The 12376-nt window shown below is 46.8% G+C and overlaps 1 protein-coding gene across 8 annotated transcripts in view; it reads left to right on the top strand.

The window, feature by feature from the left end:
* Positions 1–12376, top strand: part of MBNL3 (muscleblind like splicing regulator 3) — a 98957-nt gene that overhangs the window by 78819 nt on the left and 7762 nt on the right. For 7 of the 8 annotated variants that reach the window (XM_075512756.1, XM_075512762.1, XM_075512758.1 and 4 more), the window contains 3 exons: positions 3845–3995; positions 8449–8543; positions 9994–10067. In XM_075512756.1, coding sequence (XP_075368871.1) covers positions 3845–3995; positions 8449–8543; positions 9994–10050 — 303 coding nt within the window. In that variant the 3' untranslated portion in view covers positions 10051–10067. The remainder of the gene's footprint in view (positions 1–3844; positions 3996–8448; positions 8544–9993; positions 10068–12376) is intronic. The other variant, XR_012777254.1, reaches the window with a different exon arrangement.

The raw sequence follows: 12376 nt of genomic DNA, 5'->3' as shown, positions 1-12376 counted from the left end.
CTCAGATTGCTTCTGCTGCTTGCCAGGGAATGGGCGCTGCCTCTGCCCTCTCTCAGATCATTTTGTATTTGTAGTGCCTTGGACTGAAGCAGTGAGCCAGATGCAGACCCAGCCCCTCTTTGCTAAGTGCAAAGGCGTGAAAGTGTGATCTGCTCCCAGGAGATAGCGATCTGAGGGGAACTTTGAGGTGCAATTAAATTGTTTGTTGCAAAGATTTAATCCAGTTCTTGTCTTGCAAAAAATAACAAGAGAGGGTTGTTAACCAGCACGTGGGAAATTTTGACTTTGGCATGCAGTGTGTTTATCTGTCAGTCACGCTGAAAGATTGCTTTCCATGCCATGCAGAGAAGTGGCACAAACCTCTTTGTTCAGATGCTTGTGTTCCAGCAGGAATGTGGCTTTCCCAGCCCAAAAATGGGAGGGTGCCTGGCATTTTTGTAGTGGGAATTGTTCATTGGGATCAGTGTCGGCTGTCACATGGATACTGAAGCGAATTAACCCTTTCACCAGTGCAGATGGTCTGATCATGTTGCATAGGTTGCATACCCATGTGTGCACACAAACACACAGGCAAAAAAGAAAGAAGAGATTACTGTCAAAGGTTACTGCTACATCTGTGATAGTCAGGAGCTTGTCCAGAGTGAAATCACAAGCAGCAGGATGAGGTAAACTCACCCAGTAAGTTCTTTGTTACAAGGATTTAGTCTAGCTCTTGTCCTGCAGCCAGGAGGCACTTGCTACAGAATTCAGTAAGGTCAAAATGTGGTGAGGAGTCTCCCGTTGCCTTTTTTAGGTGCTGCAGGACACACTTGGGGGATTCCTTCAGAACCAGGACATGGTGCAGGACAGAAATGTCTCCACATGAGCTGTTACAATTCTTGCAGGTCCTGAGACCATTACAGAAATGCTGGCATGTTTCAAATGAGACATACTTGTTTGCTCCAGTGTCTGTGCCAGATCCCTGTGCAGGAGCTGTATTGGCCCAACTTCATCACATGCAATTTCAGAGACCTCTCCCGAGCATTTGTAGATAGACCTTTTAGTGAGCATGCTCCTGACTTTGGGCTCTTACCTCAATGCAAGGGCTGAAGAAGCGGTGAAGCCAGATCCTTCTGTCCCCCTGGGCCCTCTTGCACCTTGATACCTGAAATTAGACAGGTTGGCAACAGGAGAAGGACATCTTCAGGGCATGCTCCTGTACAGATGCTCCCCCAGCTGCTGGGATAGGAGAGGTGACCCAGAACACGGTGTCAAACCAGAAGCAGACCAAGATGGGTTCCTGGCTGCTGTGCCCGCAGAGCCCATGTGGCAGAGGTGGCCTTCAGGTTGCAGAGCAGCTGCTGCGGTGTGCTTGTTTCTTTAGAAGACTCTGGAAATGTTGCATCTATTTGGGTTTCTCCACCCAGCTGCTGTTCAGGGAGCAGTAGTGGGACTGCCGTAGCTCCTTTCTCTCCCTTGCTCCCAAGGGGCTGTAGCAGGGTAGGAGGAAGGGTGATATTAGAGAGCCGATGGGGTAGACCATTGTGCCTTAACATCCCTATGGCCTGTTGGTGTTTGTATGCTCCCTCTGACTGCAACGCTGGGCTCAGGAATTGTCCTGTAAAGAGCCAGGACATCAAAGCCTTCAGCTGTTCTGCTTTTGGCACTGCCATTATGGGATAATGGGCATTTTGGGGTGGTGACAGCCTTTGGCCAAGAAGCAAGGAGTCAAAAGTCCATTATGTGCCTGGCACAGTTACTTTGCTATAATTAGTAATTTTTTTCTGAGGCAGATTTTGGAAGCATCTGAAAAAGAATGTTTTGCAATCATGCATAGTAAGGAGCATGAATTTAAGCAGCAAGTTCTTCAGTCACTGTAAATCTGTAAAACACCTGATGTAAGTGGAACTACTCCAGTCTCTACAAGCTGCAAATCTGTCCCGTGCCTGGAGGAACATTCATATAGCCGTCATTAAATAGGCGAGATGTAGATGCAGTCAGATTTAACGTAGATATCAATGAGGGCTTCCTTAGAAATGGAAACTCTTAGATCTTTACCTAAAAGATCTCATCCTAAACTACGGATCTTAAGCGAAGCATTTTGGTGTCTGTCTGAGAATGTTGTCCTGTGTTTGACTGCTGTCTTTTGCTACTAGCCAGAAGAAATCTGGAAAGATTAAGTCCTAATGCTGGCATTGGATGCCTGCTAGCATTAGCAGAGGATGTGTGCATGTCTGAGGGCAGTTTTGCAGATGCAATTTCTTCTTCTAATTTTCTTTTTTTAATATTAAAACCACCCAAAAGCCACCATGTGAACAGAGATAGGATGGAATAATGTTTTGCCTGGAAGTATCTTGCTTAACATTTCTCAGATGAGCAGTCTCCTATAGCAAATTATATTTAAAGTGAAACCTGTTTCTAGATGGTGACAAACTGTTGCAAGCTTTCACTTATATTCTGTTGTGTGTTGATCTTCATAATGCTTTAAAATATCTTTACTTGCATCCTTTCTTCTGAGTACTGTGTGTTTGTAGCCTTAACCCTTCATTAGCTAAACCTCCTCCATTACCTACCCTTCACTGTCACCTATTAACAAAAAAAAAAATTGGAGTGATAACCCTATTTTTCAGCCATTGCTTTGCTACGTGATACAGACTAACACAACTAGGCAGAAATGACCTGATTCTGCATGACTTCCACGTGCGTAAATCTCATTGACGTCAATGGGAGCGTTACGTGCAAAGAGGACTGCAGGGCATAATTAAAAAGGACCCTTTTCTATCACAATGTGGAGGAAAAAAATGTGGTTTCTACTTGGGTACCATGAAAAGCTGTAAATCATTAGAAACATTCCTGTCTCCTAAGAACTTGACATACTACTGTGCTGTTGAGACATGCTTGGGTGAATGATGAGTAACTCACTGAGAAAAGTTCCTGAGTTGGGTTAATGCTTTTTACCAAGTCTGATCATGAAACAGGTTTGACGGGCTGGAAGAAGCCCGGTGGTGTGATAGAACAAAAAGAGAGGATTTGCCTGGTAGCAAGACCCACCCAAATCTTGTTCAAACACCAGATTTGTCAATGGCTTTTTCCACTGTTAATAACAAGTAAGCAGTATTTAACTTTTGGAGGCCACCTTCTAGAAATCGGGAGCAAGTCCAAATCTGCTGGTGGTGAGCTGTGCCACTGCTGCACATGGTGAAGAATCAGGCCTGTTCTTGACCATAGTGCTCAGCCTCTCTACTAACAAGTGAAAATGCATTTTGCTATGAATGTAATGTTGTGTGTGTAATTGGCAACAACTAGCACTTTACCACCTGGACACATGGGTCGGCTCCACACACGTGTGCACGCTTCCACACGTGCGCACATACATGTAGGCAGGTATTGAAACAGGCAGAAGCAAGCATCCCTTTTTTTCCATGGCATTTGTTGCTTCTGCTAATCTTCTTGGTTTTAAATAGTCATCTACTATATTTCTCTTACCTGCTATTTTTTTTTAAATGCTTGTTGCCTGCAACTGCTCTTCGTAGTGTCCTGTCCAGGTGATCACCCCTTCCCTTCCTTCTCCTCATGCTTTTTTCCTGTATGCCCAAGTCAGTCCTGCTGAAAAGCTCCCTTAGCGTCCCTCCTTCTGGACTCTGCCCCTTCTCCTGGTGCACTTACTAACTGCTTACCTACTGAAGTTGTGGTTTCACCTACTACTTCTACTGTGATTTAGCTGCTCTTCTCTTTCTTGTCTTGCTAAGTGGATACAGTTGCAGGTGATTTGCAGCCAAGACCCCCTGTTATTTATTGCATGCTTGATCTACATCTGGGCCCCTTTTTTTACTCCACTTGTCTTTAATGACTCCCTTATCCACAGGCCCTGCCGCCTGGTGCACTTCAACCTTTACCAAAGAGGCCAGCACTTGAAAAAAACAATGGTGCCACCACAGTCTTTAACCCAAGCGTTTTCCACTACCAACAGGCTCTAGCCAACATGCAGTTGCAACAGCCTACATTCATCCCTACAGGTAAGTGTCTCCTTGCTTTCTCCAGCATCGTAGTTGTCTTTTTTATGACCTAGGCGTTGAGCTATGAGCAGATTTGTAAGAATCCTTAGCAGAAAAGTATCGGTGTGTAGTGTTGTGTTAAAAATGGATGAAAAGTTAATGTTTGTTGTTTGACTTTTTTTCCTTCACCTACTACAATTCAGAGCTTTTCACTTGTAAAAATCCCTTCTTAGCCTTTTTTGTTTGGTTTTGGGTTTTTTTAAGTGATTGAACTAAGAAAAATGTCTGCATGTTTCTTGAATTCATACTTTTCTGTTTCTCCTCCTTATGGTTCAACTGGTTAATCCCAAATTAATTCTTTGACTCTTGCGTAGCACTCTTACAGACTCATGTTAAAACGTCTTGTGGACCTCTATGCCTGCTCACTTGAAGCTGCAGGTATCTTTCTGAGCTTCTGTCTCAGTGACCTACATATTCCAGCAGCCATGATGTTCATAGAGGGAACGATTCGTCTTTAGTAAATACAAATTACATAATCCTCTTTAAAGGCATATATTTCCCTCTTGCTTGTCTTTGACCAGTACAATAGCCTAAGCTTTTTAAAAGCAATTTAACTCCCAGCTTTTATTGTACCTTTAAGGTCTCAGTGTAAAATTGAAAGATGCAGTTCAGTAATTCATATAGGACTCGAAATATTGACATGGCAGAGATGTGACTGCTGACTAGCCAATTAACGTCTATTCACTGCAGCCAAATGAAAAGCAAAACCTGCTTAGAGTAGTAAGTATTATAAGTGGCTGAATTAGGAATATTCCAGAGTTGATAGCTTGTTTTTTAGTATTGTTATTATCATTGCAGAGCATCATAAGAAAACGAATGCCCAATGTTTTTAATGTTTAATGCTGTATTCACTTGCTAGATGATATTTAAAAAAATATACGAAGTGTTTCTCTGGGCTGACACCTTGAGGTGAACACGCAGTGGACCTGGACCTTGGCCTTGCTGTTCCTTGGGGTCAGGGGACAAGCTTTAGAGACAGTCCTGTAGTGAGACCAGACTGTCTCAGGTGTGGGCGTGGGTCCAGAGAGCTGTGACCTAAACCCTGTGCTCGTGTGGCCTTTTTGTTATGAGACCACTCGGAGACACTCAGAACGCAGCAGCTGCCAAGATGTCCTTCCAGGGAAGTGGAGTCTTGTACGGAGAGATGGAGGGAGGCACTTGAGTAGTAGCCTCCCCCCTTGTGCTCTGCAAAGTGCTCCTGGAGGGCATGGGCTGAGCTGACCTTACCGCAACTCTGTTAGGTGCCAAGCGAAATACTTCTTCAGGAAACACTGACACCTTTGAGAATGCCAAGTCCCCCAGCTGGCCACACACTCCTCTTCCTCGAGGTCACAGTTGCCAAAGTTGACATAAGGACACACGTTTCTGATGCAAGCACCATAAATTAGCTTTTACCCAGCACTCCCACTGTGCTGTTGTGCCCTGTCTCATGGCAATGAAATTACGCGCAGGGCTGATGCGTAACAGGTCTATTTGCTGGCACCTGCTCTCATCTGAGGACATTAATGCTGGGCAGAGCAGCAAATTTCCAGTCAGAGGATGGATCTCTGATGAATTTACATTACGCATCCCTGCTTTCCCTTATGCATCAGACTGCAGATCTTGGCTCAGCCTTTGCAGCGCTCTGGAAAGCGAAGCAGAGAAGTGGCACGTAGCAGCTCACACTGTGGGGAGGGGAAGCGAGCTGTTGCTTTTCTTAGTTTCTCCTGTTCAGTTATTGAGAGATCAGCATCATGGGTTGCCATGGGGGGGAAAGTCAGGGTGTCTATTGAAAATGGCATCATCATTACAATTGTTTCAAGTCCAGAAAAAACCTGCCTCTTTCAGCTTAAACTAGAGACTTTGAATCCTGGTTCCTGCTTGCAGGAGTAAATTGCTTTTGGAAAGTCAGTTTTAACATGAGTGTGATGTTCCTCTAAGGGCAATTGTTTTCTGCTGACATGATCAGAAAGAAATCAACATATCCAATACCAAAAAAAACCCCTAAACAACCCTGATTTCTAGGATAGATCATATAATTTAATACCAGGGTGGCAGAAGAAATATGTTCTCTACTACCCAAGAATTCAAGAATTAATTTGGTTTGCTATGATCTCTTAAAACTGAGTTTAAACTATTTATGTACCAATATGCAGAATCTGTTTGCATGTGCTTAAGTACTGAATGCTGCAAAGAGAATACCTGCCTTTTAGTTAAAGTGATTTCTAACACTGAAGCTTCACTAATGAAATATCCCTTTTGTTCATCTTTCCACGCTTCAATGCATGGTGTGCAGGGTCAGTTCTGTGCATGACACCCACTGCAAGCGTTGGTAGGTTTTTCTACACAAACTTCTCAACTTTTCCTAATCTGAAAGAGACAGCAAGTTAGTATGCATCAGTGAGAACCTGGGTGGCTGAGTGGTGTGACTGTCTATCCGCTGTCTTCTTTGAGGCTTAAATGGTTGTATCCCTTTTAATTTCTGTGCAGTGCAGTGTTTTGTGTGACTAATAAGAGAATCCAAGGTGATGTGTTCCCACCCCTATTTAGTTCCGCTGCAGAGACAAAAATCTGTCACTTAAATGTCTTTACAACCCATTTAAGTCATCCAACAAAAGGAAATAGCAATAGAAGGATCCTGTTGATTTATTTTTTTGTATCAGGCATCAGGTGGATTAGAGTTTGGATTTTCGGTTGTCCTTCTGAGGACATTTTAGGAGACTGGTTTAATAAAGGTGCTAAGGAGGAACGCCATCTGGGGTCAGCCCCTCTGCCAGAGCAGGGCGCTGCTTGTACAGCGAGAGAAGCAGGGCTCAGAACGTGGACTGGCTAAAGATTCGTCTCTTTAGTGAAGTGTCAGCTGTGCAGGTAACAAGGGACCGTAGGGAGGTACTGCTGCTGATGCACGTGGGATGCAGCGAGGCGGCAGGGCTGAGTACACGCTCGTTGCTGCTGCAGGGATCCAGTATGTTCAGGCTCAGCATCTGGGTCTTACTGGGAACCTGTGCAGGTCTTGGAGGGACCTTCCCCTCTGTCTACAGCTGCTGGGCACAAGAGAGTGGGTGAAAGCTGAGCTTTCATCCTCCAGCCAAGGTTATACAAGACTACCAGCATCCAGGTGCGTGCCTGCTTCAGCCGGAGGGAGAGAGGCGGGAGCAGGAGCCCTGGGGAAGGAGGGTGCAAGGCTTTCAGGGAGCAGGTCTGAAAGCTTTGGCAGGAATGGCTAAGCAGCACTCCGCTCTCGAACCTCCCCATTCCTATAGCGCAGGGAGGACACACCGCTTGCATGACGGGGAGCTGAGCCCTTCAAACACACCTCTGCCTGTAGGAAACCCCAACCCACATGCTCCAACGTCCTGTGGCTGGAGTGTGCCCAGCCTGCAAGGCATGCACGCTCCCTGCTGGGGCCGGCCGTGTCTGCTGGGGTGGAGGGGAAGGCAAGTCTGCTTCCCTGCCACATGTTTGTGGGGATGGCCAGGCCTTCATGCGAGCTCCCCGGCCCTGCAACCCCCCCGGGTTTGGGGGATGCCCGTGTGCGCCCCGGAGCATCCCCTCCAGCACCGTGCTCTGCGCACGCACAGCTTCAGGAGGCTGCCAAGCTCCCTGCTGCCATGTTGTCCTTTTGGATGCTCTTTCTGCAAATTGTAGCTGTTCAGATGCATTCGTGTATTTTTCCTTCTTGGCCACCCTCCCCTCTCCATTCCCCCCCACCCCGCAAGAGGGGAGTTTTGCCAAATTCTCTAGAATTAGGGTGGAAAGGAAGCACACTGAATTTGTACGGATAGAGCTCGGGCTGCCAGCCACTCGTTTGCCGTGCCTCCAGCTCTGTCTCATGCTGAAACATCGTCCCTGCTAGAGAGAGGCAAGAAAACCTGGTGAAAGGGCTGCGGCAGCCGCTGCAAAGTGCATCATGTACCTCTGGTTGCTGGCGGGGATGGGGTGGGGAGGGAAGGGGACAAGCTTTCCCAGGCGGGCGGGAGGGTGCGCTTGCCAAAATGTCCCCACCCAAAGGAACGTGCACTGGCTGTGTCTAACTCCCCACGGGTGCGAGCTGACGTGGGCTTTTGCTAGCACACCCGTCCTCTCCCCCCTTTGGAAATTTGGCCCTCGGAGTCTAATACATCATTGTTCTGCTTATAAATGTACTAAGTGTTGAGAATGTTTTGGTTTTTTCCTTAATTATAATTGTAATTGGCTTTTCCCCTTCTCTCTTGTTTATTTTTTTTCCCAACGCTGTCTTGCTTTGCACTGTGATTGCATGCTGCGCCCCGATGTGTCCTTCATGACGATGTCACATGGCTTGTTGCTGTGATTCCTGCCACGCCCCCAAATCCACCACATGTTGCCATGGTTACATAAAAAAAAAAAAAAACCAAAAAAAATATATATACGCTCCACCCTCCCGTATGTCGCTTCCATGGTTCCCTTCCGAAAGTGCCCATGATGCACGGTGCTACGCCCACCACTGTGTCTGCAGCAACAACTCCTGCCACCAGCGTCCCCTTCGCTGCAACAGCTACCGCCAATCAGGTTTGGCCCTTTCAATGGCTTTCTTTCACGTGTTCAGATCTCGAGGACCGGGTGAGGGCCGGATCCTGCGCGGGGCCGAGTGCCTTCCTGACCCGCTCGGCTCGGCGCAGGCTCGGGTGCGCAGAGGCAGCGTGTGTGTGTGTGTGTGTGTGCGTGTCCGGGGATCAGTGAGGGGGCACCGGCTGGTCCTGCCATGTGCGGGATGGGCGGCGAGCCCGGCTGGAGCGTAGGGATGGGCGATTGGCAGGGGTGCAGGCGCTTCTCCAAAAACAACACCCCCCCACCCCGGGTCCTGAAAAACCGGGCTGTAAAACTCCCGACCATACTGTCACGCAAGACCTGCAGCACTTCTGCTTTCAGTCTCAAGCAGAAATACCACCCCGAGCATCCTTCCCCGTGGTATTTTAGCATGTCCTCTCCTGGCTGGAAAGTGGAAGTGAAAACACAAAGTGGCCTCCCCCCACTGCAAGATTGGACTCTAAAAACAACCCAAAAAAACCCAAATCAACCAAAACTCCAAAAATCGGGGGCGAGGCTATGAAGTCTGAAGCTTATTTACACCAGTAACGTCACCCATCCCTACAGAAATGACTCTGGATGTGCAGTACGTGCTGTTGTAGCACTGCCATAAGTGTACAGGATTTCATGCATGTCTGCCGAGCCATAATTCTCTCCAAAACTTCCTCTGAAGATACTGAGTCGTGATGGCTGCTTCTGCACCAGTCCTGAACTGTATATGCACAACCTGTCCTAGTGATGCTTCCTGATAATTTGGTGTGCCACAACTTTTCCCAGCTAGAGACATTTCAAACACCTTCCCCCCCCCCCCCCCCAATACTAATTTTAGCATTTTTATTTGTCATGCTCTCAGGTTTAGAGCTATTGGAAAGAAAATGGGGTGTCACTTTGTTCTGTAGGAGGCTGTTAGCCATGCCGAATGTCAGTAATATCTCAAGGGGCATCCTCTAGTCTTTTGCTAGTGCAAGGTCACGAGGCTTTCAGTAGAAGTTTTGCCTGCAGAAGTCCTAGGCAGTGTTTTACTGCTTGCAGTAGGGATTGCTAGTCTTTTTCTGTGCTTTGTTGTTATTTTCAGGTAGAGCAGGTCTTACTCATACTCGTATTGGTCATGAGAAGAAAGCAGAAATTCCTGTGCAGTGTTGCTCTGTGGCTGTATGAGTCCTGTTTCAGCCAGATAGTTGCAGGGCATTTCTGTCTTACTTGTAGTCTATGGAGTTAAAATCCCAGTACAATCACCACGTACTCCACGAGGCATCAGTAGTGATGCAGCTACGTTGTACTTAATGTGTGGCAAAATAAAGACATTTTGGGAATGGATCCTGTTTTATAAGACACTGATGTACTTAACTAACCTGATACTGAAGACAGAATGAGCAGCCCAATCTCAAGACAACGTTTTAATGTGTTGTGTTCTTTGTTTTTTTTGCTGTAGATATCCCAGTTATCAGTAGATGAACTGAGTAGCAGCATGTTTGTTTCACAGATGTAGAAGTTCCCGATAGAACAGTAAGTTCCTTTTTGGTATTTCTCTTTACAGTGGATTGCTTTGTATAAGGGCACTGCATCCCCCAAAACGGGGGGCTGGCTCAGGCAGAGGGGCTGAGCCTGCAGGACCCCAGTGGCTTCACGCTCTGCCGGCTCTACAGAAATTCAGCAGTTGTAGCACAGATACGGACCAGCCCTATGGTTTATAACAAACAACATTTCCTTGTGTCTAAAATACCTGTTTTACGGTGTTTGCAGCCTCCCTTCTTGCATCCCCCTGAGTCCGACGGCTGTGTTTACAGGTTACTCTTGCTCTGCACGGCTCCCAGCTGCCTGTAGATGCCTCAGGGATTTGCACTATTGATGGCAAAGACTGCTCTGGTAATGAGTCAGCTGAAAAGGTGTAACTTCTCTTTTGCTGTTAGTGGCATATTTCTTTTCCTGGGGTAAGCAGGACTGGGTCATCGTCAGCTGCTGTGCATCTGCAAGGCTGGCTTGATCTGAGCAGAGATCAGCTGTTCAGCTGCATTGGGGGCCTGGCTCATGGTGGGTTTCTTCAGAGGTCCTTGTATGTGTTTAAGGTCAGGATGAATGCCACAAGCAACATATCCTTCACCCTACCTGCAGATCCTGGAATTCCCTAGGCTGCTAGGTTTCTCTCAGTGGGAACGATGGAGGAGTTTGTTCTTTTCTTCGACTTACAGAGTATTATTTCACAGCCGTAGCAGCAGTGTCATTTTTCCATTGCTTTTCTTTGTGAGGGTTAGCTGATGTTCATGAGAGAAAATCCCTTGAGGGTTTCAGTTCATCACTGTATTTTTTTACCCCAAGAGAGTAAAGAGCAGTTCAGCCAATTCAAGAAGAGGTCACCAGATTTTCCCAATGCAGACCATTTAGTATACACAGATGTGCAACCCGTTTCTTCCTTAGGTCATGTATTACAGGCAAGTACTTAAATGCTGGAAATTAATTTGGCAAGCAATTCTCTAATGATATCTTTAGCAATCGACAGAAGTTACTCATCTTGGTGGTGGCCCTTATCTCTGCTGACCTTAATAAAGTACCATATGTATAAATGACCTGCTAACTGTGCCCATGGACCCCTGCTCATGTAGGGGTGAACACCAAGCTATCGCCGTTAGTGAAAATGTTCTGCATTACACAGTGTACTGCTCTCCCAAACAACAGACGGACAGACAAACGTGACACCTGACATGTTAACCCATTTCCATAACACGTGCAAAACAGCCTGTTCCACCCGATAAGGAGATCGTTTGCATTGGAAGAGCCTCATTCTTGAACTCTTTGAGATAGTTTTCAGGATTTATTTCAGGAAGCTTCTTTTTTCTGAATTCTTTTCACTTTTACATATGTGTGCTTAAACTCACACTGCCAATAGTAGTCATTTCAGACTAGGCGAGGAACTTCCATGGGATATATTTCTTTAGTAAGTAGGGAGCACAGCACAGTCTGTCGAACAAAGCATCGGTCGTGCTCTTAAGGACCATGAAAAACCTTTGCTTGAAAGAAGTATGGTCAGCATTTTGAATTTGATGGGATTTCTTGGGGTCAGGCTGCTGGGCATGGAGAGTGTCTGGGTCTGGGTCTGGGTCAAACAAGGAGCCTGTTCTTCACAAGGGCAGTGTGAGCACGTGTGTGAGCCACCGCTCTGCCAGAAGCACTTGTCCTCTTAACACCTCGCAGCTGCAGGACATAAACCACCTTTGGAGGCTGGTAGAAAAGGGCTATGTCCCCCAGCATCCCCAGTGCTCACAGACCCACCAGCGACCCTTTTCATGCAGTAGCATGCGTGTTTTGATCCCATTCCTGGGTTGCTACCTGCCGTGTCCGTGTGTAAAGTAAAGGCAAGCAAATCTCTCGAGGACACATCATTTCATGCTACCACCCGAGCATGTGAAATTGTGCATGTGCTCAAGTGTTTTGCCAGACAAGGACCTTGGTTGGCACTCTGCAGTGCTGAGGAGCAATTCCCAAAGCTGCCCTGAGTGGGAGTTGGATAATTGAAACACTCGCTGCTCTGGCAGATGTTTTTCTTTTCCTCCATGGTTGACGAGATCCTGGTAGCCAGGCTGGCTAGCCTAGCTCTGCAGGAGACAAGTGTTTGGTCCTTCAGGGGAGGATTTTCGTGAGTACATCCCAAGAGAGGCAATTTGCTCCCAGAAGAGGGTCCCCTGAGCACAGGGTTTCTGTGTCTGTGTTTTGTCTCCGGGCCCGATTCACCTTTGGCTCATGGCTCCTTAGGATCAGATTTTAATGTGACTATCTGTGGCTCTCTCCGAAGGAAACAGGAGCTAACAGTGGTCAGGGAT

Source organism: Mycteria americana, chromosome 10, assembly GCF_035582795.1.
Source record: "Mycteria americana isolate JAX WOST 10 ecotype Jacksonville Zoo and Gardens chromosome 10, USCA_MyAme_1.0, whole genome shotgun sequence".
Classification (NCBI taxonomy): domain Eukaryota; kingdom Metazoa; phylum Chordata; class Aves; order Ciconiiformes; family Ciconiidae; genus Mycteria; species Mycteria americana.
The sequence above is the reverse complement of the archived record's forward strand: the minus strand, read 5'-3'. Positions and strand labels throughout refer to the sequence as shown.